The 26,858-nt window shown below is 41.2% G+C and overlaps 1 protein-coding gene across 2 annotated transcripts in view; it reads left to right on the top strand.

The window, feature by feature from the left end:
* UBAC2 (UBA domain containing 2) overlaps positions 1–26,858 on the top strand; it is a 168,528-nt gene that overhangs the window by 105,221 nt on the left and 36,449 nt on the right. For both annotated transcript variants that reach the window (XM_027588547.2, XM_027588548.2), the window contains exons 6-7: positions 3,501–3,548; positions 21,526–21,768. In XM_027588547.2, the coding sequence (XP_027444348.1) occupies positions 3,501–3,548; positions 21,526–21,768 (291 nt within the window). The remainder of the gene's footprint in view (positions 1–3,500; positions 3,549–21,525; positions 21,769–26,858) is intronic.

Below are 26,858 nucleotides of genomic sequence, written 5' to 3'. Positions count from 1 at the left end.
AGACAATAGTGTTGGTTGTTTAGGATAATCCAAACAGATAGTAAGAACTAAGTCAATTGGTTCTTATTATTAATTAATAACTTATGTCTCTATAGCTGCCACCTTTGGTTTTTCTGAGATTATGAATATTACTATGAATATTATTAATTTATTAATTATTTACTGGTCAGGTAGAAGCTGGTGTCAGAAAGTGGAGGTGGAAATGCCTCGTTGGCTTCTTGATAACATCTGAAGTCCTTAGCATGAATGGCATTCAGGGTTCTTTTTGGCCATCTAGTACCTACTCCCACCCCCCCCACCTTGAAGTGAGTGTGAACCCCATATTCTCAAAGTTTCTCTTCTTTCCCTACCTCCCTCCTCCCTGGACCCTCACGCATGTTTCTGTGCGTTTCTGTCTCCTGCATAACAACTTTCTGAAGCCAGGGACATTGGATGAATGAATGAATGAATGAATGAGGGAGGGAATGAGTGAATGATTGAATTATTTTAATCATTATCAGAGGAACAAAAATGTTTGTGAAGTTAAATGGCTTGAGAGACAGTCATGGAATGCCCTGTGCTAGGGGCTGTGGAAAATAAAATGAGATGTAGCACCTGTCCTCAAGGAGCCCAGCAGTGAGAAAAAAACATACACCCTGTTAAAACATGAGCAGACACAATTGGGACCAAATGTGCAATAAGGTGAGGGACTTAAGAGTCCAAAGGAAATAATTTTTTATTGAAGAAATTAATGATATGCTCTTCCTACTTGTGTAGGAAACATGGAGGTCATGAGCACTGGGCTGTGGAGCCAGACCACTTGGGTACACTCCCAGCTCCATCACCCGCCAGCTCTCTGATCTTGAGCAAATTGCTTAACCTCTTAGTTTTCATGGTTAAAATAGAGTTCATAATAGAACTTACTTTGTAGGGGGTTTAGGAGGATTCCATAAGTTCAATATATGAAAAACGTTAAGATCACTGCTTGCTTGGCACATAGTAAGTGTTATGAAAGTGTTAGCTGAAAACAAACAAAAACAAAACAACAAAAAGAAAGTGTTAGCTATTTTATTATTCCTTATATTTTTAGAATAAGACTACAGAAAACTATTTTTCCACATAATTCTCATCCTTGTTATTTTCAGAGTCGTTTATACTCAACAAGCATCCATGCTAGATAAAAGGATTGATTTTTTTATTTAAATTCAGTTGATTAACATATAGTGTATTATTAGTTTCAGAGGTAGAGTTCAGTGATTCATCAGATGTATGTAACACCCAGTGCTCATCACATCACGTTCCCTCCTTAATGCCCATCACCCAGTTACCCCATCCCCCCACCTCCCTCCCCTCCAGCAACCCTCAGTTTGTTTCTTACGGTTAATAGTGTCTTATGATTTGTCTCCCTGCCCAATTATGTCTTGTTTTATTTTTCCCTCCCTTCCTTTATGCTTCTCTGTTTTGTTTCTTAAATTCCACATATGAGTGAAATCATATAATTATCTTTCTGTGATTGATTTATTTTGCTTAGTAAAATACCCTCTAGTTCCATCCACGTCATTGCATATGGCAAGATTTCATTTTTTTGCAAATGGCATATCAGATAAAGGGCTAGTATCCAAAATCTATAAAGAACTTACCAAACTCAACACCCAAGGAGTAAATAATCATACACTCACACACACACACACACACACACACACACACACACACACACACACACACACACACACACACACACTGTGGAATATTACACAGCCATCAAAAAATGAAATCTTGCCATTTGCAATGACATGGATGGAACTAGAGGGTATTATGCTGGTGAAGTAAGTAAACCAGAGAAAGACAAGTATCATATGATCTCACTGATATGTGGAATTTGAGAAACAAGTCAGAGGATCATATAGGGGAAGAGAGGAAAAAATGAAACAAGACGAAACCAGAGAGGGAGACAAACCGTAAGAGACTTAATCTCAGCAAACAAACTGAGGGCTGCTGGAGTGGGGGGGGGTGGGAGGGATGGGGGGTGGCTGGGCAATGGGCACTGGGGAAGGTATGTGTTGTGGTGAGCACAGTATGTTGGTAAGACTGATGAATCACAGACCTGTACCCCTGAAACAAATAGTACATTATATGTTAATAATAATAAAGATTTCATTTTTTGACAGCCGAGTAATATTCCATTGTGTGTGTGTGTGTGTGTGTATTCATATATATATTCATATATACATCTTCTTTACAAAAGACTAAATTTTATTTATTTATTTTTTATTTTTATTTTTCAAGATTTTATTTATTTATTTGACAGAGAGAGAACAAATAGGCAGAGAGGCAGGCAGAGGGAGAGGGAGAAGCAGGCTCCCTGCCAAGCAGGGAGCCCGATGCGGGACTCGATCCCAGGACCCTGGGACCATGACCTGAGCCGAAGGCAGCCGCTTAACTGGCTGAGCCACCCAGGCGCCCGAAAAGACTAAATTTTAGATCAAGGGATTAAATTTAAACTTGCAGCCCGTGCCCCTTTCTACATGAGGCAGCACTGAGAACAAAATTGTTAGCCTCCTCTTTACCTGTGCTTTGTCAGCTCATACCTTTGTACCTGCCTTCTTTTTATGGATCTTTTTTTATGTATCCTTGATAAATGTGCAGAACTTTGAGGTTTTCATCTAGCATAGTATCTACAGTTCACCTCTGGTCCTGCTTCTTTCTCTAGGAGCAGAAGTCATTATACTCCCAATCTAAAGATCTAAATATGAATAAACAGTAGGCTCTAGATCTTTTCTTTCTTTCAGGAACACTTTGAATGTCTTACGGCTTTTTTTTTTTTTTTTTTACCCTAAGCACAAGTCTCATATGTAAATGGTTTAGAAAACAAACGGAGAGATTTTATGAAACCTGATTCTGATTACTTCTGCATTAATTAACTTTGATATCATCATTTAGTTTGCTAAGTAACTGAACTAGTGAACTTCTCTGAGTACACTGGAATGAGAGTAACAACAGTTAAGCAGACTAGCACTGGACATGGCCCTGCATGCTTGCAGAAGTCTGCTGAGCTAAATTTAGGGTCACAGTGATGACAAATTAAAATGAGACAATTATATAAACTACTATTACTTGTCATTACTCAACACCAAGCATGCGACAGTGACTGCATATTTTGTATGTTGTTGATTGTAATAATTTCTTTGTATGTGGTATTTTACTTTGTTTAAATCAGTTAATGTCCATTTGTAAAGATGAATATGCTTGAATTTCACTTATTTTTCTTTGCACAGGAGTGGGCCAGGTTCAACCAGTCTATTTTTGGCTATGGAAAGGCTGAGAGCTTGATTAAAAAAAAATAGTAATATATTATTTTCTTTTGGGTGACAGAATTGATATTAATTTTGTACTTGTTTATATTAAGAGATATATAATTAATACTTCAATGGTTATCACTGTAGTTATATATAAAACAAAAGTATGCTGTGACTGGTGGTTGAATTTCATTTTTTTAGTTGCTTTTTTTTTTTCTTTTATAGCTTTTCACCTCTGGTTCCTACATCTGGATTGTAGCCATAAGTGGACTTGTAAGTGTGATTTCCCCTCCCCCTACTCTCTCTCTTTTCTGAAGCAACTTTAGGAAAAATGTCATGTTTGGACTTGGGTCACATTCAGTTGTCTCCAGCTTTCTTTTAACCATCTCAGTTCTGTCTCAGTGCTACTCCTTTATTAATGCAAAGTTTGTGTCAGTTTTCAAGGTAATTTTAATGAAAGTTTTAGCTGAGTTTCTTGTTAGTGTTTTTAAAAATTACCTTAATAGTTGAACTTATAATAAGAAAAAAATGACCAAAAAAAGTGAAGTTGGATTTACTAAAAATAACGAGAGCTGTAAAGAGACATTGTCACGCAAGGGGAAAAATAAGGTGAAATGGAAAGTCAGGTGGACTGGAACTGGCCGGAGAATCATCGGGTATGTGGCCAGGGAAGGCAGCAGGGATGAGCTGAAGGGCTGGGCAGCATCTTCACCCATGTGCTAGAGTGTCTTCATCCCCCCACCCCCCCACTGCTCTTTTAAGTTTAATTTAATTTAATTATTTTATTAAGCATTTGTGTTAAACTCTAATGAGTGTATGAGATATTTGAAAAGAAATCTAGAACATGAAGTTGAGCTTTATTTTTCATTTATGACTTAAATTTGCACTCCCAAATTTATATAAAAATAAGTTTATAATTAGTGTGTATGGAATATAGTTGTAATTTCTTCCTTGGGAAAGACTAAGAAAATTGCAGAAGGGCTTCATGGTGTTGTGTATAACCTCCCAGAGGAAGGATTTGGAAATAACTGTCCCCTCCCCTGCAGACATTGTAAGTGAGTTACCATGAATCTTAAGCAGGCTCTGCGCCCACCGTGGAGCCCAACACGGGACCCGATCTCACGACCCTGAGATCATGATCTGAGTGGAAATCAAGAGTCAGATGCTTAACTGACTGAGCCAGCCAAGCACCCCAATAACAAATTTTTTAACATAAAAATCCCTTGTTTGATAAGAGTAAGTAGAATTGCACAGTATTTGGAATATAATCCCATTAATGAATTCCTCCTAGCCAATTGAAATTTCACTTTTTACAGTGATTAATTCAGCCAACATTGACCTACTGTGAACACAAATCTGATCAATCTTCATATCGGTTTGGTTATTCATTATTATTCTACCAGAATTGGATGATACTGTATTTACTTAAAACGATTAATGTCAGTGATAATCATAGCCAGTTTTCCTTTATGCTATACAATAACGGTGCTTGTTTGGAATTTAATGAATATTTTATTTCTGACTTTTTCCAGATAACCATGTTTTTTAAATGAAGTATTTAATATAGTACATTTAAATAAGGATAATTGTAAAGGAGGATATTAAAATTATTTGTGAATGTTCGGTTTACACACTTCTGATTATAGAATCAGAGTCTGAGATCCACAAAGCCACAACTTGTCCCAGATGTCTGTTGCTCAACGTGACTTCTCCTCTCCCCATATATATCAAGTGACTTCCCTTTTTTTTAAATGCTAAATAAAATACTAAAAAGAAAATTCTTACTATCAAAAAGAAGTGCACAGATGGCATTCAGTGTTCTGGGGGGGTGTTAGGAAACCTAATGAAATTTCACCTTTCATCATTAAAACCAATAGTTCTCCTGACATACTATGTGTGTTACGGAAGTGATTTTATTTCAATCTGGCAATTACGTGTTTTTTAAGAGAAAGAGCTTTTTTTTTAAAAAAAGACATTTGTGTAAAACATAAGTCATGTGCATCTGCTGTCATAGAAACCACAAACTTTACTCATGCTTTTCTGGAAAGCTGCCAACTTCAGATTTATTTTATTTAGTTATCGGTGGATTTATTTTGGTTAAGCTAGTTTTTCTCTCTCCTTGTGTCACTTATTCTTCCATGATTATAAATGTTTCTGAATATATAACTTTAAAATACTTCACTGATTAGGACGCCTGAGTGGCTCAGTCAGTTAAGCGTCTGCCTTCAATTCAGGTCATGATCCGAGGGTCCTGGGATTGAGCCCCGCATTTGCTCCCTGCTCGGCGGGCAGTCTGCTTCTCCCTCTGCTCCCCGTGCCCGTCCCCCCCCCCACCGTACTCTCTCACTCTCTCTCTCAAATAAGTAAATAAAATATTTTTTAAAAATAATAAAATATCTCACTGGTTGAAAGGAGAGAGGTTGATAGATGATAGTCAGGACAGTACTTCTAGATAGGAGCCCACTTTCTGTGTTCAGTGATGTCAGAGAAGAATGAGGACTAAATTTTTTTCCCAGGTTGAGAGGGGGAAGGTGTATAGCTTACCAGGGGCAATACTAAGTTAGTTGCCTAGGACAGCTATCCCTCTTCAGTTCCATTTTATGATCCATGAGAGAGTCCACCTGCTGCCCAGAAAAGGTAAGGGGCATTCACATTTACTTAAAGATTCCTTTGAGATTATTCACATGTATCACTGATATGTGTTTTATGTTACGTCAGTCCTCCTTTGGCAATTCTGGTTTTTAATACCACCATTTAATATTTAAAATATGACTGTTTCAGTGAAAGACCACAAAATTGTAATTGGAAAGCTTGGCGACAGCGGCCAAGGGAAACGTCTCAATTTAAGCATGAACTTTCGAAGATGTTCATATCTACCTGCTTCTGCTGTCCTCTCATTATCGTGTTTGACTGTTCTTAGTGTCTTTGGTAAGAGACCTTCAAAAATCGGGGGCACTCTTCACATAGTCACAAGTTCTCTTGTCTTGTTACACGTTAATACTTCTTTTCCATAAAGAATGTGTCTACTTACTGAACTTTAGGTAAGTTCTTTTTGTGGTTCTGCAGAGAGCCTTCAGGCTGTCCATATCCCTGCGCTTCTTCATTTTCTGCCATTTTATGAATCATAGTAGTGAATCATCATCACTGGGATGTACCCTAATTCTCGAAAGTTGAAGTCTCGGGCCTGAGCTGATTCTGGGATAATTAAAAGAGAAAGAGCCTGCTTTTGCCTATTTTCTTTTTACATGTCACATATTTATCATCATTCGGTCTTCTTTCAAGCTATTTGGGGGCGAGTTAACAGACAGGCCTGTATTTCTCAGGCTCCAGGCTTCTCCCTCTGAACTCCCCTTCGCAGCCTGCCCATTTCCTGCATTCATTCCCTGTTCTGTACAATATATCAGGCTTTGATTATCTCATGATCAAGCAACCTTAATGTAAAAAAAAAAAAATCTGTCCTACCCAATAACAAGATTAGAAACATATGTTGACACCAGATTATTTAGGAGTCTGAATGTGGTTTGAGTTTGTTTTTTTTTTCTGTAGGCAGTGGGGATCTTTAAAGCTTTTTAAACAAAAAACTTCACGACAGTGGGAGATTATAGTTTTATTAGGGTTTATAAATCATAAAAAAGAGGAAGGGAAAAGTGAGCAACCTTGTAAGAGTCAGGATGCCTCATTTGTGGACTGTGATTGCTTTTTTTTCTTCCACCCACAATAGTTTTAAGGAAAAAATATAAAACATTGTCTTATGGTAACTGTAAAAGAAAAAGCATCAAGCAGAACCTTATGTTGTTTGGCTTCCCAAGTCATGGTGTAACATTAAGGGGAAAACTTACGGAACTAGCATAATGTGTGGAAATCCAAACTTCTGTGGCGGAAGTTCTAGAGCCCTGAATGAGAATGGTGTGTTGGGTCCTCTGGTCCTTCCCTTGCTTTTCATGTCTTTTTCTTCTCTCCATGCTTCCTTTTCCTTTTTCTTTCTTCCTTTATATTTCTTCTCTGGATTGACCAAAAAACAGTACAGTAGAGTGGGTCAGAGAACTCATCTGAAGCCCGAGGTTTTCAGTTGAACTTCAGGGATTGAGATTAGTTCCAGCAGTTGCTTGACATGACAGATGTAATAGAAAGTCAAGGCTGGTTCGAGCTGTGAGGTTGGAAGACCACTTTAGTGGTGGGAAGACGACAGTGACTTCCCAGGAAACAGCCACATGTGGAGGGTGTTTCACCTTCTTACAGTCAACGTGGCGTTTATCGTTCTGACACCCAGTGGAGTGCTTATTGGTCCATCACACATCACACACACACATTTTCTCTCTCATATGGATCCGTTCGTTCCTTCTCTGTTATCCCCCATTCCTTCCCGTCCTCTCTCTGCCCCCATCTCCCATCCCGACCACAGGTAGCCAGGACCTACTGAAAGAAGCCTTCTGTACTCTGCCATGGCATGACGGTTGTAACTCAGCCCAGGGCTGACAGGACAAATGTCCTATTAGACAGGTATCCACAGGGAAGGAGTGACCAGTAGACTTTAATTTTTGCATGTTCAGTTTAGAATAAATGAAATTGTTATTATTGCCAGTGTCTTGATAAAGCTGTCACAGAAGTGCCTTATAAAATACAGGTGTAAAATTTTTATTGCTGCAACTTCTCTTTTACCTATAGGTAAAAACCTAGCCTCTTTCCATTTCTTTTTTAAGATTTTATTTATTTATTTGAAAAGAGAGTGAGAGTGAGAGAACATGAGCGGGGGGGGAGGGGCAGAGGGAGAGGGAGGAGCAGACTCCGTGCTGAGCACAGAGCCTGATGTGGGGCTCGATCCCTGGACGCTGAAGGCAGACACTTAACAGACTGAGCCACCCAGGCACCCTCCTAGCCTCTTTTCAAAGCCTTTCAAAATTTGGCTTCCTCACGTACCAATCTAATCCCTGTGTACCATATACTTCAGAGACACCGACTAAGTTTGACTCTTTCTGAACATCTTTTCCTTTCTCAGGATTCTGTGCCATTGTCCAATCGCTAATTTTTCTTTAACAAACACGTGGCACTTACTGTGTACCATGCACTTGTGGTGGTAGATGTTATTTGTTCAAATATTTTTGTTTGTTCAGAGTATTTGCTGCCCCTCTGTACCAGGGGCCTCCCTGCAGGGCCTCTGCATGATCTGTTACCATCAAGCTTTACTCTGTGACTTACATTAGCCACTAAAACATGAGCAGAAGTGATGGATGCTTCTCAAGCAGAAGTTCTAAGAGCCGTTGCATGGTTCCACTGTTCCTCTGTTCCCTTTGCCATGAGAAAAGCATGTGCTAGATAGAAGCTACTCCTTCAGCCCAGACCTCGGAATGAAGGAGACACATGGAGCATGGCTGTGGCCAGCACGTAAGATGAGTGGGAAATCAGTGTTTGCTTAAAGTTGCTGGAATTTGGATCACTTGTTACCGCAGAATAGCCTAGAGAAGGCCAACTAATACAGCTCTTTTCTAAGCACTTTATAAATATGATCTTATTTAGCGCTTATAAAAACCTAGGGACTATTACCCCATTTTATAGATGAAACTAAGGCACAGAGGATTAAGTAATTTGCTAAGAATACAAGCTAATAAGTAGTGAAGACAATTCCAATGCAGGTCTCCTAGCATTAGTGTTTATGCTCTTAAGACGTAGATTTGTATAACCACGTGCAGTTTCTTCCAACTATATCCCTTCTTTCACCATTAGATCTCTTCTTTTCCTAGCAAAATCTTACTTATTTAAGTCCTGACTCTGAAGCTTTTCTGACTCAGCCCTGTCTTTCATTTTAGGAATTATATACTATTCTTTATAATCCCCAGTGCCTAGCACAATGTCTGACATTTCATCTACATTTTATAAATAATTATAGAGTTTCAAAATTCACTATTCACAAAATTCACAAAATATTTTTCGGTGCTACAAAACACTGTAATACTTTGTGATTATCCAGATGCTTTCAGTGTGTACTGCCTTACTAGGTTCTTGACACAATCTCTACCAAGGTAGAGAAACTGGGCTTCCCATTTTAAAGATTTCAGAGATGGGGTGGCTAAAGTTCAGATTGCACAACTGATCTATGATGTCACCAGGACCAAAGGCCAGGCGGTCTGGTCCCAGTTCATGGGTCCAGTGCCTCCCACTGTACCTTTGAAGGTGCTCATCCATGTCTCTTTCAACCACAAGACACATACAAAGCTATTCTGAGATCTTCTCTCAACTACACCACCAAGATGAGAGGCCCTGTTTATATCAATGTAGACAGGATTCTGGAAGGAGATCCTGGATATGAAGAAATTTTAAAAGTACCCAGAAGTGCCGAAAGACACATCTCAACTTTCTGTAGCCTTTGTTATGAATTTTGTGGGCTGACCAATATCCAGGAAAACATTATCCCACTGACAGCCTCTACGCCCCTCTTGATAAGAAGAATCCAGCATAGAGCTATACTTGCTCTTCTCGGAACAAGATATTTAACTGGTCCTCCATATAGTGGATTAAAAATGCAGCTCAGTCCCCACCTTTCAACAAACAGTTCATTATTGCCTTGTGTTTCTGGCATTATCGTGTACAAGAAAATGAAATAAAAATGGCCTTGAAAAAGTGTAAAGGATGATTTAAAATATATTAACCTGGTTCAGTACTGCTGCTGGTCAAAGAAAGATAAGGATGAGGTCACCAAGAAAACACTCATACTTGTGAATTTTAGATGATCACTGGCTGATTATCAGCACCGGTGCAGCGCAGAGCGTTATCCCACAGGGTCTTCACATTGTTTTCCTATCAAGAGATGGAAGGTCTTCAGTCAGTTTTGGTTATCTCTTTAAACTGTTTTTTGGTGTTTTTGTTTTTGTTTTTGTTTTTTAATAGAAGCATCCAGTGTTCCTTCATCTTTGGGACTGGTTGTGTTGATATTTCTCTTCTATCTTGACGATAACCTGTGGGAAAGGACAATGCCTGTGATTTTAAATTTATGAATTATAAACAGTGGCACAGCTTATTATCAAAAAGTTCTCCATGTTAGCTGGGAACATTTTCAAGGTATTAGAAGTTTTTGTTGCTGAAGATTGTTTTTAGTCTGCTGAAGTCCCACCTCTTTTATAAAATAGAAAAGATTTATGTATCTACAGATGTCTAGATCTTTCTAGATCTTCACATTCACTTTCTTAGGAAAACTTTTTTTCCTTTTATTTAGTAAAGTGTTATTTATATACAACAAAATTCAACAGTGGACATAGGTTTCTACTTCTTTCCGGTAAATACCTAGGAGGAGAATTGCTGGGTCATATGATAGATGTATGTTTAACATTATAAAGTCATACAATATGATTCTACCAAGTGGCTGTACCATTTTCCGTTTCCACCATCAATACATGAGTTCCAGTCAGTCCACATCCTTCCTTACACTAGCCTTGTCAGTCATTTTTAACATTTTTAGTCATTCTAGTTGGCATGTAGTGATACCTTGTAGCTTTATTTTACATTTCTCTAATGCCTAGTGGTTCGAACATCTTTTCTTGGGCCTGCTGGCCATTTGTATAGCTTCCTTTGTGAGGTATTTGTTCAGATATTTTACACACTTTTTCATTGGGTTACATTTGTCTTATTATTGAGTTAAAGGAATTATTTTTATATTCTGGACATAAGCCCTTTGTTGGATATTTTTGTATAAAAGTTATCTGAGTCTGTGGCTTGCCTCCTTGTGTTCTTAACTGTGTCTTTCAGTGAACATAAGTTTTTAATCTTGATTAATTCAGTTTTCAATTTTTAAAATAGTTTCTGCTTTTGATGTCTTATTTAAGAAATCTTTGCTAATCCAATGCCACAAAGATTTTATTCTGTATTTTGTTCTAGAATGTAATAGTTTTTGCTATTACCTTTAAGTCTAAGATCCCATCTGAATAATTCTTGTGAGGTAAGGGTTGAGATTTATTAGCATCATTCCATCATCATTTATTGAAGAGACTCATTGCTCCTTTCATTACCTTGGCACCTTTGTTGAAAATCAGCTGACTAGTGTGGGTCTATTTTGTGACTTTCTTTTATAACCCAGTGATTTACATGTCTGTCCTTATGCCAGTACCATACTGTCTTGAGTACTTTTGCTTTATGTTAAGTTGAAATTGGGTAGTGTAAGTTTTCCAATATTGTTCTTTTTTTCAAAACAGGCTTAGCTATTTTTGAAACATTGACTTTCCATATGCAGTTTTAAATCAGCTTATAATTTCTTCAAAAAAAAAGCAGTTAAGATTTTATTTGGGATTCCATTGAAACTGTAGACCATTTGGGGAGAATTGCCATTGTGATGATTTTAAAATATGCCCACAAATCCTTTTATAATTCAAGAAATGGAGTTTAATTTCCCCTCCTACAGTGTAAGCTGTACTTAGCAATTCACTATGGCAGAAATGGTGGTGTGTGACTCCAAAGAGCAGGTCATAAAAGACACAGATGCTTCCATCTTGCTCCCTCTCAGATCATTTGTTCTGGGGCAAGCCAGCTGCCATGTCCCAAGGACAGGGAAGCAGCGATATGGAGAGGTCCACATGGCAGTGTGTCAGTAGTAACTTGCCAGTTGTGTTTTTGAGCCACCTTGGAAGCTGATCCTCTAGTTCGTCTAGTCCAGTCAAACTTCACATGAGGGACGGTAGGCTGATATCTTGACTATAGCCTGGCGAAAGACCATGAACAACAGCCACCCAACAAAGCTGCCATCAGATTTCTGACCCTTTTTATAAACTGTGTGTATAACCAGTGCTTATTGTTTTAAGCCACTAAGTTTTGAGTAATTTGTTATTCAATAATAGATAACTAATTTATAGCATTTTAATAATATTGGATCTTCCAATCCATGAACATGGTGTATTTTCACATTTATTTAGCAAGTCTTTAATTTCCCTTTACAGTTTTTAAATTATCAGTGTATAGGCCTTGCATTTCTTTTATTAAATATATTCCTCAGTATTTGTGGGTTTTGATAGTATTTTAAATGGAGTTGTTTTTATAGTTTTTATCCCAATTGTTTGTTGCTGGTATATAATGCAGTTGATCTATGTATATTGCTATTATGTCCTGCCATTTTGCTATCTTTGTTTATAATCTTTGGTAGCTTTTTTGTGGATTCCTTAGGATTTTCTACATGCATGATCATGGCCTCAGGAAATACATTTTGTTTATATGTTTTACTGTTTTCTATTCTGTGCCTGTTTTTTTCCTTACGGCACTAGCTAAGACCTCTAATACAATGTTAAATACAAGTGGATATCCTTGTCTTGTTCTTGCCTAAGAAAGCATTGAGTTTTTCACCTTTGAGTCTATAAGTGCATAAGTCATTCCACATCTTCACATTTATTTTTAGTTTATTATTTTTAGAACATTGTAAGAAACAAGTTTCAATATAAGCCTATTTTCTCTTTAATCTTAGTTTCTTGAATCAGTTTATGAAAGTGAATATAATTTTAAAGGGGGATGGTCTCCTTGTTAAAAGGAGTACTAAAAAGTATTTACACTTACACACCTGACTAAGGCTTTTTCCATGTGCTAGAGACTCGAGCTGTCTCCTTGTGTGTCTTTTCCTTAGTAGCAGAACTTTCATCTTATTTGGGGCCGGAGTGCCTCCAACTAAAAGATCACACTTCCTTTGCGTCTAGGGATAGCCACCACACCAAATCCTGGCATCCTGTCCAGTGAGCTGTAAGCCCACATGCTGGTGGGCCTTCTGGTTAGGCTCCTAAAGGAGCGTTTTGTCCTTCTGTCCTTCCTTATTGTCTTCCCGCTGCTGCCTGGAATGCAGCTAAGATGGTTAGAGCTTTTATAACATGAAGGAGAATAAACTTTGGTTGTATTTAAGCCATTGTTATTCATAGTTTTCTGCTTTACACACTTAACCTGATAATCCTGATACATGATTTTCCAGAAGGAAAAGTTTAGAGTAGCCTCCTAAAAAATAATCTGTGATCAGTCTAATTAATTTTGTCCTTATTCCAGTGTAACCTCCCAAGAATCAGGATATCCAGTGCTTTAATTAGATACTTCAAGATGGTAGTAAAAGATGAGAGCTCTAGGAAGTCTATCTGAATCACTTTTGCACTTGACAAAGAATGAGATTGCAAGACTCTTTCAATGAGTGCGAAAGCCACATGATTCTGTTATGAAAAGAGTAATCATTTCATAATTAATCACAAATGGCAGAAATAACTCTAGGCATCTCTAATTTGCATACATAGTAGAGACTATGTATGAGAGACTATGGGTGAAAAAAAAATAATTCCAAAGTTTCTTCTTTCTTTCTTTAGCATTTTTAGTGAAGAAAAGGAATATGTAAATGTAAGGTCTGTTAAGAGCAAGGATTTTCTTTGTTTTGCTCCCTGCTGTACCCCAGCATTTAGAACACAGCCTGGCACATGATAAATGTTGAGTAAGTATATGTTGAAAGAATAAACATTGGGTGAAAAGCCTCAGTCTGGTTTCCTCCAGACTTGAGTACATATGAAGTCTGTATGATAGGGATTGTTTGTTCCCTTGGCTTATCCCTGTCTTGCAGAGGCAGCACCTTCTCCCCAGGAGAGCAGCTCCTTGGGTTTATCCTATTGTCTTATTAGGTGATAGGTTTCTGAATGTTGGCACCATGGTTTCCAGGACCCTGGCAGTGCAGTTTGGCATGCAGATTTTTGTTCAGCAACACTTGCCTGCAAAAAGATCATCCAACACCTGGGTGTCATTGCCCGGTCATGGTGTCTCACCTTTGTCTGCTGTGGTTACACGCTAATGTTAAGCAGGACCAGAGGGCCCTGAGGTTTACTCTCTATAAGCAAGAGGGTCTCACCTATTTCCTACCCAGCAGAATAAATTCTTTATTTGCCTGATGAGTGTTATTTCATGATTCCCTTTCTAAAAGGACTAATAATCTGAAAACTCAGAATAAGGGTGTAATCGATGTCCATGTTTATTAATGGCCTAAGGAAAACAATTTTCTGTTGTTTTACATTCTCAGATCTACGAGGTAACAGCTTCTGTTGGCTTATGGGGAGCTCCTGGCACTAACCCAGGGCTGTGGCCTGGCTCTTTGGGGTAGGCTTTCAGCTGCATGTGGCCTAGATTGCTCTCTGGTGTCTTAACCTCTGGGTTTCTTTTCCTGGGCCGGGGTTCCTGATCTCTGCTGCTTGAATGCTCTGATTCTGGCTCTAGCTGGCCTTCCCAGAGACACGCCGCTTGTTTCATTTCACGTATCTGGTCATCCTGGATCTCACTCCTGGCCTTCCCAAGACCAGTGCTACTGCTTTGTCCCTTGTCATTGGGCCTGTCAGCTTGACCTTGGGCTTCCCGCTCTGAGGGCGACCGGAGCCCCTCCCTTAGTGTTTCCCCTGGCCTCTTGACATCCAAATCTGAGCATATGGTCTATTTTTAAAGCCTCTTTTTTCACGAACTGGGGGTTTCGAGAAAACTCTCATTCAGAAGTCCCAATACATGACAGGTTTCTGAGATAATGAAAATTAAAGTTAAAGGTAATGTATAAATGTAACAATAATAATAAGTGATACTCTCTCAAAGCTCTTAGTAGTAATGAGTTATAACTCAGGGAGAATTTAATGCAGTCATTGTTATCCCATCTTGTCATAGAATAAGGTGATGATTATCAAATATTTATAGGAAACTAAACTGTTTAAGCTCTTCATATTTTAGTCCTTTATGAATACCTAACGCTTACGAATAGCACTTTAGTTCGTTGACAACTTGAGGTCATGCTGGTGTACCAGAGGCATAGACAGGTGAGCTCTACCTTTGTGTCATATGGGAAAGTATAAGTTAACACCAAAAATGTGTCTCTTGACAACCTCCCAGTTTCCTTTAAAGGAATCTAAAATAATATATTTTTTTTTTTAGGTTCATTTGCCATTTTCCCGGCAAAGACTTAATGGGTTCTTACTATGTGGCAGGCACTGTACTAGATGCAGAAGCCAAACTGATCAAACCAGCCACAGTTCTTCCTCTTCCAAAGCGTACATTCAAATAGGAAGTGAACCCTTAGGATGAAATTCAAGCAAATGAGCACAAAAGCCCTATTTTATCCCTGCCAGAATTTGCAGTAGTATATTTGTTTATTACGGGGGTTATAAATTATCCTAATTATTCACAGGCTGGTCCTACTAAAACTGAATACATGAATTTGGAGAGTGTATACATGATGGTGGGGGACAGGGGTAGACATGGGCAGGAGAGTGAAAATCTTTAGCTTTCATCAATTCCTTGAAAGAACCTATGACCTACTCCCCCACTCTCCAAATTAAGAACCCCTGCTAAATTGTGAACTCCCTAAGTAGAGGCAACAACTATGCTTTTCATTATTTTTTCCTAATTTCTTTAAAAAGACATATTATGTAAAGCAAAAATAACAACATATTGCTAAGATTATAAGTATATAGGTGTAATATATAAAGTAGCATTGGATGGGGGTCATGTTAAGTGGGACTGTATTCTTGGAAGGTTCCTATATTTTACTTGAAATAATTCAGTATTAACTCTAAGGTCATGTGGTAAGTTAAAGATGGATATTGTAATCCCTAGAGCAAACACAGAAATATACAGTGAGGTATTGCTAAAAACAAAACAAAATCCAGTAAACAAATTAAAATGAAATACTAAAACTATTGGTTTAACACAAAAGAAAATTGGAAAGAAGGAACAAAGAACAAAAAAACAGATGAGACAAATAGAAACCAAATAGCAAAATCCACCTGTATCAGAGTAAGCCCATTAAATCTGAAGAGCTAAACACTCCAATCAAAAGGCAGAGATTGTCAATCTGGAATTAAAAGCCAGAAACTGCTATATGCAATCTATAAGACACACTTTAGGGGTGCCTGGGTGGCTCAGATGGTTGAGCATCTGCCTTCGGCTCGGGTCATGATCCCGGGGTTCCGGGATTGAGCCCCACATCGGGCTCCTTGCTCGGCAGGGAGCCTGCTTCTCCCTCTCCCTGCTTGTGTTCCCTCTCTCTCTCTCTCTCTCTCTCTCTCTCTGTCAAATAAATGAATAAAGTCTAAAAAAAAAAAAAAAGACATACTTTAAACACAGACAAAAAAAGTGGAAAGTCAAAAGATAAAGATAGGGCGCGGGTGGCTCAGTTGGTTAAGCGACTGCCTTCGGCTCAGGTCATGATCCTGGAGTCCCGGGATCGAGTCCCACATTGGGCTCCCTGCTCAGTGGGGAGTCTGCTTCTCCCTCTGCCCCTCCCCCCTCTCATGCTCTCTCTCTCTCTCTCATTCTCTCTCTCAAATAAATAAATAAAATCTTTAAAAAAAAACTAAAACCTTTAAAAAAAAGATAAAGATAGATCATGGAAACAGAAAGCTGAAATGGCCACATTAATATCTGACAAAATAGATTTCTGTATGAATAATCCTAAAAACAAAGAGGGATACTTTGTTATGATGAAAGGGTCAATTATAAGTATGCATGCCTAATAACAGTTTCCGACTACATACAAGAAGTTAAAAGGGAACTAAAGGGAGAAGTCGGCAAATTCACAATCGTGGTTGAGGCTTTGAAACTAAACACCAAAAATTTTAAATTTTTTACTTAATTCAAATCTCAACAGTTCTGTTTTGATCAATTATTTTCATATTTTGTTATGTGTATAACAACATTCTGCTCTTAAGCAAAACCAATGCAATACAGCCCCATTTTCTGTTTTCCTTCCTACCCAGATCTTCAGAAAAGGAATTCCTAATTCCTTGCCTCCAATTCGTTATGTTTTTGCCATAATTACTTCCTATCTCTTTCTTTATTAAAAAAAAATTATACACACACACACAGATAGTGCTGCCCCCTGCACCTCGCCTCTGTTTCCCCCACCCTGCTGTAGAAGAAAACCATGCTCCATGGCCCATAAATAGTATATACTATTAATCTTGTGTTTGGGAATCTTGTAAAAAAATGGATACAGCGTATGATACATTAAAAAATAACCTTAAACTAAACTGCTGTTTAGTGTTCCCTTGGATGAATAAACCAGTCTTTAGCCTTTCCTGTCCTGGGGACACTTTGTTTCCATTTCCTTGTTGTTACATACAGCACTGCAGTTGAGTATTCCCTAAAGCATGGCTTCGGCTCTGCTTAGATATTGCCATATGGCTCTCCGGAGAGCTTACACCACTTGACTTTCCCTCAGGACTGTGAGTGTTCTCCAGTCTCGTCCTCACCGAAACTTGATCCCAGATTTTTCCATTTTTTCTAATTATTATTATATTTAACATTGCATTTCCCTAAAAACAACTGAGAATAAACATCTTTTCGTGTGTTTGTTGGCCTTTTGAATTTCCTCTTCTGAAATTGCCTTTTCACCTGCTTTTTAAGTTGGGTTGATTGTCTTTCTCTGATAAAATTATAGTTTCCTTATGTATTTTGAACACTACCTTTGTTTACTGCAAGGATTCTAAGGACCTTCTCTAGGCTCTTACTTGTCCTTTGACTTCACTTACGGTAATTTTTGGCATACTTGTAGCTTTTAGATTATAAAATAAATATATGTTTTCTTTTATAGTTTGTGCTTTCTGGTCCTTATTTAAAAATCCTTCTCATCCCAGTGTCAAAAAGATGTGCCTTCTGTATTTTGTGCAGAAAGATTTAAAGTTCAGTGAATTATTTATTTCCTTAATCCGTTGGGAGTTTACATATGGTGTAAATCCATTGAGAGTTTACATATGGAAGGGGGGTGTGTACTGTCTTTATCCTCATGTAGAGCTCCCTCTGACTTACCATTTCCACTGTGCACCACGTGCCCTTGTCCTCCAAAGCCTCTTTCTATGCGCTTGTTCTTTAGGTTGCTTCGAGTAGCTCCACATAAAGACCACACTATTTTAATTCCTCAAACTTTATCATATCCTGAAAGCTGATAAGCCTTACTATGTTTCTTTAAAATTACTTTGGCCATTCTGGATCCTTTATTTTTTAAAAAATCTTTTTATTGTATGTATAACACACCCAGGTGTTCTTGAACTATAAATGTCATGAAACCAAACAAGTCACTATAAAGTGAACACACCCATAAAATGCCATGCAGGGCAGAGTACTGCCAGCCTCTGAGCGCCCCTCCCTCCCAGGACTGCCCTCCCAGGACAGACGGGTTGTCACCCTCATGCTTCGCTCTATGGTTTTCCCACTTGAGATAGATACATAGTTACATAGATAGATCGTTCAGATCGATCCACTTACAAAAGTGAAATCATATAATGTATGCATTTTTTGTCTCGCTTCTTTCTCCCAACATTATGTTTTTAAAACTTCAACTTTAAATATTCCAAATGCATTTTAGAGTTGGCATTTAAGTTCTAACAAAAAAAAAGCTATTAAGATTTTATTTTGAATTATATTGAATTTGTATTTTAATTTGATGAAAATTAGTGTATTAACAGTTTTGCATCTTCCCATTCATGGATGTGATGCCTTTATTACTAGGATCGTTTGTTTTTTGAATGTGCCTTTTTTTTATAGTTTTAAAATTTTTCTTTTTAACAGTTCGCTGTTCTGCAGATAGTTAATTGTTTTTCCTTTCTAGGCAGTCTATTTTTATCTCTGGTAACTTTTAAGGACTCCTTTGTTTCACGACAATGGCTCTAGATATAAATTTCATTTTGTTATCCCTTTTGGGACTCTTGCATTTTCAGTCTGGGATTTATGTTCTTTATGAATTCTGGAAAACTCTTAACTATTATCTTTTGAAACAGAGTCCCGCTCTCTCCGTACTCCCTCCTTTGTCTCCTTCGGGAAGCTCTGTGAGCCCTACACTCTATGAGACCTTCTCTCTCTGGGTGGAATCTCGGGGGCAGAGCCCCAGGCCTCCCCTGTGAGCCGGCTCTGCCCACTTCAGGAGCCTCTTTGATTCCCGCCCTGCAGAGCCTTTACCGTCTCCCTGTGGAGGAGAGAGGGTGGGTATGGGCTCCGCTGGGTGTGAGCAGGAATTGGGGTTGCTTGCTATGGAGGTGACTAGTGCCCTGCCTCACTCCTGCCTTCCGCAGGCCCTGGCGCCTCTAATCCCTGAGCCTGTCTGGGTCCTCGGGGACCTTGCCAGCACTTGGATTTATCTTTCTTCCCCTGCGCCAAGTGATTTCTAACTACTCAGCGTGTTTTCCATTTTGTGGTTCAGGATTACAGACGCTTTCTCGTTTCACTGAATGTGGAATTTGTTTCTGTTTTCATTTTCTTTGTTCTTCAGTACCGTTTTTGAGAGAAGTGGCATAGAAATTATTTGAAACCGAAACTCCTGTGCATTTACTCTTCCCTCTGCTCCAGTCTGTCTTTCACTCCTACCACTGCACCGAAACTGTTCTTGTAAGGTCATGAAAGGCCTCCATGCTGCCAGATCCGGGGGTCATTTTCCTCCCTGGCCTGGTTGAACATGGAGCTGCATGCTTCACAGTGGCTGTTCCCAGCCTGAGACGCCGTTCCCTGGGCTTCACTGGCGCTAAGCCCTTTCCTCCTGTCCCCTGGCAGCGCTGCCAGATGACTTCACCAGCCTCTCCCACTCCGTGCACGCACAGGATATTGCTGGCTTGAATCTTGGCCGGCCTCTCCCACTCCGTCCATGCACAGGCAGGGTATTGCTGGCTTGAATCTTGGCCGGCCTCTCCCACTCCGTCCATGCACAGGGTATTGCTGGCTTGAATCTTCGCCGGCCTCTCCCACTCCGTCCACGCACAGGGTATTGCTGGCTTGAATCTTAAGTTCTCTTCTGCCTTCCGTTGTTTGTGCCGTGCCCTTGCTGTTACCTAGTACCATTGCTCTGACCGCCGTCGGTGCCCCTGATCCCCAGGTGCTGACCTCTGCTGAGTTTTCCCTGGAGTCCCCGGTCTGTATATCTGACTGCCCACTAGATACCCCACTAAGATCTCTACTAGATGCTCCCGGGCCCACTGCTGCATCGCATTTGCTATCTGCACTGCCTGAGATGTTCTTCCTCCAGGTCTTCAAATCACTGGCGCCCCATTATCCTGAAGAGCTTTGCTCAAATGTCACTTCCTCCAAAGCTTCCCTGAACTCCTGACCTACAGACGGTCCCTGCTCCAGGCCACTTTATTTTGTTTCCTTCACAGAACTTATCTGGAATGGTTTGATGTGTTTGCTCACTCACTCCGTATTCTCCATACTGACCACCGTTACCTCTACAAGAGCAGGGCCTTGTTGATCTTGTCTTCTCCTGTCCTCTAAGTGCCTGGAACAGTGTTCAGGGTGTATTGGATGCTCAACAAATTCTTGCCTAATTAATTGATTTAAATTTTAGTAAAACATTTACAGTGTACTTTTCTCCTATTAGCACACTGTCAAATATTTTCTAATTTGGTACAAATAACTTATCCTAAGAATCAAATTCACAAAATTAAAGATTTTTGGGGGCGCCTGGGTGTCTCAGTCGTTAAGCAGCTGCCTTCGGCTCAGGTCCTGATCCCAGGGTCCTGGGATCGAGTCCCACATCGGGCTCCCTGCTCGGCAGGAAGCCTGCTTGTCCCTCTCCCACTCCCCCTGCTTGTGTTCCTGCTCTCGCTGTCTCTGTCTCTGTCAAATAAATAAATAAAATCTTTTTTAAAAAAATTAAAGATTTTTTTTCAAAGGAATAGCCATACTCATTTTAATCTAGAAAACCAGTCTTTAGATGTCTATTACCTTAAAGATGAAAAATAGGCTTGCTTGTAAATATAATTGTGAATTACCATTGGCAAGGATTTTAAAACTAGAAAAATCAGTACTTGAAAAATGTATTAGAGCACTTTGTAAATTGTAGACTGTCTTTATTTTCTGATAAATTTATTATATGGCTGGATCGCATCATTGGCCATTAAAGTTGTTTTCTGCCAGTATCTCTCTCTGATGGCCATCTGCCAATAAGAATAACCACAGAGTTAGGTCAGCGTGAAAGTGTTTTTATAAAATCAAATCTTGTATGGCTGTTTTTGTTAAAGAAAATATTGTTTTTTAAATATTTTGCCAGTTCTTTGAGTGTGAAGTGGTTAGAACTTCGCTGTCTCTCCTAACTTTATAAAAAACAAATTTGTTTCCTGAGTAAATTTTTGTTGACTTGTACTGCCTATGACTGTGCAGCTGGGCAGGAGTTTTAGTTATCATGCAGCACTGTTAAAATGAAAGAAAATGCCATCTGAAGTATTTTGTGGTTATTGATTTCTGTGTTAATATGTTCTTGAACATGGTTACAGGGAAACAATCCCATTGGACTTTCCTCTTTCAGGCATCAGGCATCTGCTACAACAGCCAAGTGTTCCGACTCCACCAGGTGCTCTGCATTCCCAAGTGGGTGGCAAAGTTCTTTTCTTGGACACTTGAGCCCATCTTCTCATCTGCAGAACCTGCCACCGAAGCCAGGATTGGGATGGGGGCCACAGTAGACATCCAGAGACAGCAGAGGATGGAGCTGCTTGACCGGCAGCTGATGCTCTCTCAGTTTGCACAAGTGAGACAACAGAGACCGCAGGTAAGCAGCAGAATCGTAACTGGAAATGCAGAAGTACTCAGTGGCCTCAGCACACTTCACCTCTCTGGCTGTCTGTGTGGCCGAGAGTACGTTTTACTCCTGTGCATTGCAGTGTGGATAATGTGACGTCTCCACATAGGATAGGGGTCTCTGATAGTGGCTTTTCTTAGGTTTTGGGTTTTTTTTTTTTTACATAAAAAAAGAAAACTTGCTGCTGAAAGACTGGTCAAACTGGACATTCTTGTTCCGCTTCCATTAGATGAACATTGTTTCTTAGAGAAACACCAACCTAGTTAACAAGACGTGGTATTTATCTGTCCTTATAATCTTGTAAAAGCCACAGTGTCTTCCTGTTAAAATGCTTATTATCATGTGCTCTGGAGCAAAGATCAGATGTAAAACTCAACTTTCCTTCGTTGAAATGGAGAGAATATGAAGATAAAAAAGTTACAGTGGAATAACCAATGAATCAAAGGCTGTGTTTTCTTAGCCTTGTCATCAATATCAGGAAATATTGCACATTTATCTAAAAAAACTGCTGTATTCAAACACTCTAATAGCACACTTGTCTCTCAAGGGTTACTGTATGTCAGCCCAAACCTCCTACCTGATCTTGCTCTGGCACTCTGTGATCCAGCACCCTGGGCTCATTTCTTATGTCCGTCTTCTTTACCCTTCTTTGCTTCGAGGTACTGTTCTCTCGTGCCATCTCCCCATCTCCTGCCTTCACCGGGTGTGAGAATTAGGTCTGCAGGCCTCATGGTGGTCTGGAAAAGTGAAATCAAGTGTGACATCCCAGTGTCCCCTTGGAGATATGGGTCCCAGAGTTTATATCTGGGGTGGAAGAAGGGGTCCCTTATTAATGGGCTGAGTCTACAGGTGAAAAGGAGAAACACAGGTTGTTCCCTGTAGGTGTATTTGAACTTGAGATGACTCTGGAATATACAACAAAGATACCTGTGATATGGTTAAATGTGGAGGACAGACTTCTCTCTTTGGGAGGTCAGAGCTGGAGGTGTAGATCATGGAGTCAACTTTGTAGGGTTGACTAGGTGCTAAGTGAGTTCTTTAAGAGAATTACATCCAAGATGAACGTACGTGTGTAGCAAGAGGAGGGCCTGGATCCTTCAAGGAAAGAGAAGGAAGAATGAAAAGTGTGAGAACTCAGAATGACCAGTGTCAAAAAATGGAAGTCATGGTGAATATAAATATTTTCCAGGTAGAATGGGCAGAGCTGTGAGGGAAAGAAATAGGGTGTGATTCTGAGGCTTCTGGCTTAGATAATGGGATAGATTGATGCTAGCACCATTTCACCAATATCAAAAGAGCAGACCTGGGGGAAACATACTGACTGAGGTACCTTCAGAATACCTGGGACTCCCCATTAGATAGCTATGGGTCTCATGCTCGTGAGCAAGCCGGAGAAGTTGCATTGGTCAGCTTGGCGTCCCCAGGGACATTTTCATGCATGAAGTTTCTCAGGGAACACTGTCGGGATCAGCATCTTTGGGGGGCAGTGGTGGTGAAGGACACGGGGAGGCTTGAACAACCGTTATGAAGACAGTCTAAGCCAACCTGACAGAGAGCTGTGGAGCTGAGGAGAGCCCTTCCAGATTGCACCAGATTTGGCCAAGGAGCTGAAACTTGAAACCTCTACCAGCCAGTCACTGGTTGCAGATTACAGGTCTTGGGGTCCCGACTGGCTGTCCTTGGATGCATACCATCCACAGAGGCGGTGTCCCTGGAGAACTGTCAGCTACCAACAATCGCCCTCAGCAGGAGGATGGAGCACTTCAGTCCTGGGGAGGTCCGAGATCTGGGCAGCGGACCAAAGCATCCACGCCTTGTGCTGTTGGCATCTTCTTGGTTCACATAAGTTCTTGGAGCAGCTTCTCCAAGACTCGGTGACTCTCTTTCCCCAGGAGAAACCTTCAAGAGGAGAGTTAGGACACACTTCATCCCCTTCTGCTGAAGCTGGTCTCCAGGCCACACTGGTCATCATCTCCCTCCTCTACTTCCCATTCCACTGTTGGCTGGAAGACATACTTGGTGAAGTGACACAGAGCCTCATCCCTGTGAGGTCGGAGTCCCCGGTCACCATGCTCTCTCAGGCTGTGTCTGCTGCCCTTGTGCATTTAGCATAAAAACCGGGCCATGGGAGGGCCAGGAGACGCCCTCGTACCGCACGTGTTTCTCCCTCCTTTCTGTCCCCTAGCTGCACCTTTTCCTGAGGATTACAGCTGCTTGATCCTGCCATGATAACGATTTCTTTCCTGGTCTGCTGCTCTTTTGGCACAAGAGCCCAAAATGACTAGGCAACAGCTATAACTTAAAATGTAATGGTCTTCTTATCTTGTCCCCAGTGGAAGTGTTACCCTCCTGGGAGGTGAGCTCTCTAAACCCATGGAATCTAGTTTCAGGGACAGGAAGCCCAGATTCCCAAGAGGGTCACTGGGTGAGAGGGTAATCAGAGCCACTTCCCCTCCTACCTCTAATTTCCAAGACCCATGTCTTCTTCCTGCTGGGGACACCACTCCCAGAAAATGGTTGTTGATTTAGGGTTTGTACTGTAGCTGGAACCCACAGTGCCATCCTTTGGAGGGCATCCACTCCAAACTGGCATTTCTCCTGCTCCTGCATCTGGCTGTCTCATTGATCTGGCGAGCGGGCAGCTCCCGGGTCGTGTGATATGTGAGAGGGTCGGTGCATCCCGTGCGCACTTTGTTATAAGTGACCTCGTGATCTGATGCAGTGTTAGCTGGAACCCTGGTCAGTAGACCAAACTTCTGTAAACCCACAGATGGTGGTGCTGTTTAAAAGCAGGAGACCTAGAACCAGAATATGTGTCAATTCCAGTGAAGATGAATTGCTGCCACAACAGAGTATCAGACTAGGTGGACTGAACAACAGAAAATTCTTTTCTTACTGTTCTGGAGGCTAGAAGTCCAAGATCAACGTGCTGGCAGGGTTGGTTTTTGGAGAGGACTCTCCCTGGCTTTCAGATGACAGCTTTCTCACTCTGTCCTCAACATGGCCTTTTCCCAGATTGTGCATGCTCTTGGTGTCTCTTCTTATAAGGACACTGGTCCTGTTGGATTAGGGTCCCACCCTTATGATCTTGTTTAACCTTAATTACCTCCTGAAAGGCCCTGTCTCCAAATCTAGTCACAGTGGGGGTTAGGAACTTCAACCTGTGAGTTTGGGGGTGGGCAGCGTTCAGTTCATAACACTGTCCCTTCCAGAGTGAAAAGGGCCCAGTATAGTCTGTCTTGCACTGACTGTTGCTTCTCCTTGAGGGGTGGTGGTGTATGAGGGCTCGGCATTGGTCTGTGTTGCTGTCACTAGCTAGTCCAGAGAGTGCGGCCCATGCAGAGCCTCCATCCCTGCCATCATGTGGGTGGCTGGTGATAGAGGCTGGATGATGTCAGTTGACTGAGTCATTCTGTCTCTCTCTTCTGCCATAGGTGTTTCTGGTAGATAAGCATTCCAATATAATGTTCAAGTCTTGTTTCAGTGTATTCCTTTATATTTCTTTTGCCTTGTGCTGTCATGGTTCATCTCCCCACCCGGCAGCCGCTTAGTGCTCTTTGTCACCACCCACCTGTGGTCCTCACTTGGCTCTGGGGTCAGAGTCGGTCAGTCGTTACTTGAGACTTTCTGAGCAAGACTGCTGGGTACTCTGTGTGGGCACCAGAGAAGTGAAAAACATGTCCTTTCCCCTAATGATTCTGCTATCAGCTTCAGGGAGCTTGGGCAGATATACCTGAATTAGATAACATCCGGGAACAACAAAACATTGGCCTGAGCACCCAGAGCATAAGAGCGCCGTCAGTGTGGTCTGATACTGTGTGGTTTCAGGGCCTAGGAGGACAGACAGGATTGCGTGGGCTGAGATGAGGCAGCTTATCCCCAAGCAGAGGACCAGCAGGAGTGGTGCAGGCGTGGAGGTGATAAAGAGGCCCTGGAAAGGAAGACCTTGAGGAACCCCCTGGCCCCAGCTGAATCAGGGCCGGGTACGAGTGAGAGCCGGGAAATCACGCTGCACCTGTAGTAGAGGGAGGGGTGTTTACACCTGACAACAGGGGCGCCTGGGTGGCTCAGTCATTAAGCGTCTGCCTTTGGCTCAGGTCATGATCCCTGGGTCCTGGGATCGAGCCCCGCATCGGGCTCCCTGCTCCGCAGGAAGCCTGCTTCTCCCTCTCCCACTCCCCCTGCTTGTGTTCCCTCTCTCGCTGTCTCTCTGTCAAGTAAATAAATAAAATGTTAAAAAAAAAATAAACCTGACAACAGATTTGGGTTTTGACATAGGAGGCTGTGAAATGTGGTTTAGCTGGTAGTAAAGGCAGGACACTGTTCTAGAAAAATCTGTCTTATTGCAGTGTGTACTGTGGAAGGGAGGAAGGAGAGAGAAGGTAGGAAGAGACAGAAGACGATCTTTAAATCTAGCTGTGTGAGTGCCATGGCCAGAATCAGGGCATTGTCCTTACTGAGCACCTCTCTGCTCGCTCGCTGTTGTTTCTCAAGGCTCTGTCATGCCAGCAGTTGACCCCCAGTCCCTCCCGTTCACCCCGCCATCAGCTCCAGCAGCCAGATCTGGGTTACAGACCGGACTCCCTCTCTCCTGGGCTCCAGACCCAAACATCCTCCGCCTACTGGACATCTCCACCTGCACACTCCACGGGCACGTGAAGTCTTCCATTTCTTTGCTAAATTGGCTTCTCCTCCTCCCTCCCTCCCCGAATGAAAAGCACCATCACCTGCCCAAAGACCCAAGCCAGAACGTCTTGGCTTCACCTGCAGGTAGAAAGCCGTCATCCCCCGTTTCCATCGCTCTGCCTTAGCTCGTCATCACTTAGCTCGCACTTGGAGTCTTGCTACAACTTCCTCTCCCCTCCCGGAGCCACGAGTCATCCCCCAGAGTGATCTCTTTGACGGCACAAATCTGACTGTTTCACTCCACCAAACTCCTTCAGAAGCCCTTCGTGGCTTTCAAGGTAGTTAACACTCATTACCCAGAACCCTTCCTGCGTTTTAGCCACGTGTCCTCACCCGGCCCCATGCGCAGCCTTTGGCTAACCCCGCTCAGCTAG

The sequence above is a fragment of the Zalophus californianus genome, chromosome 3 (assembly GCF_009762305.2).
Source record: "Zalophus californianus isolate mZalCal1 chromosome 3, mZalCal1.pri.v2, whole genome shotgun sequence".
Classification (NCBI taxonomy): domain Eukaryota; kingdom Metazoa; phylum Chordata; class Mammalia; order Carnivora; family Otariidae; genus Zalophus; species Zalophus californianus.
This window is presented reverse-complemented; position numbering and strand designations above follow the sequence as displayed.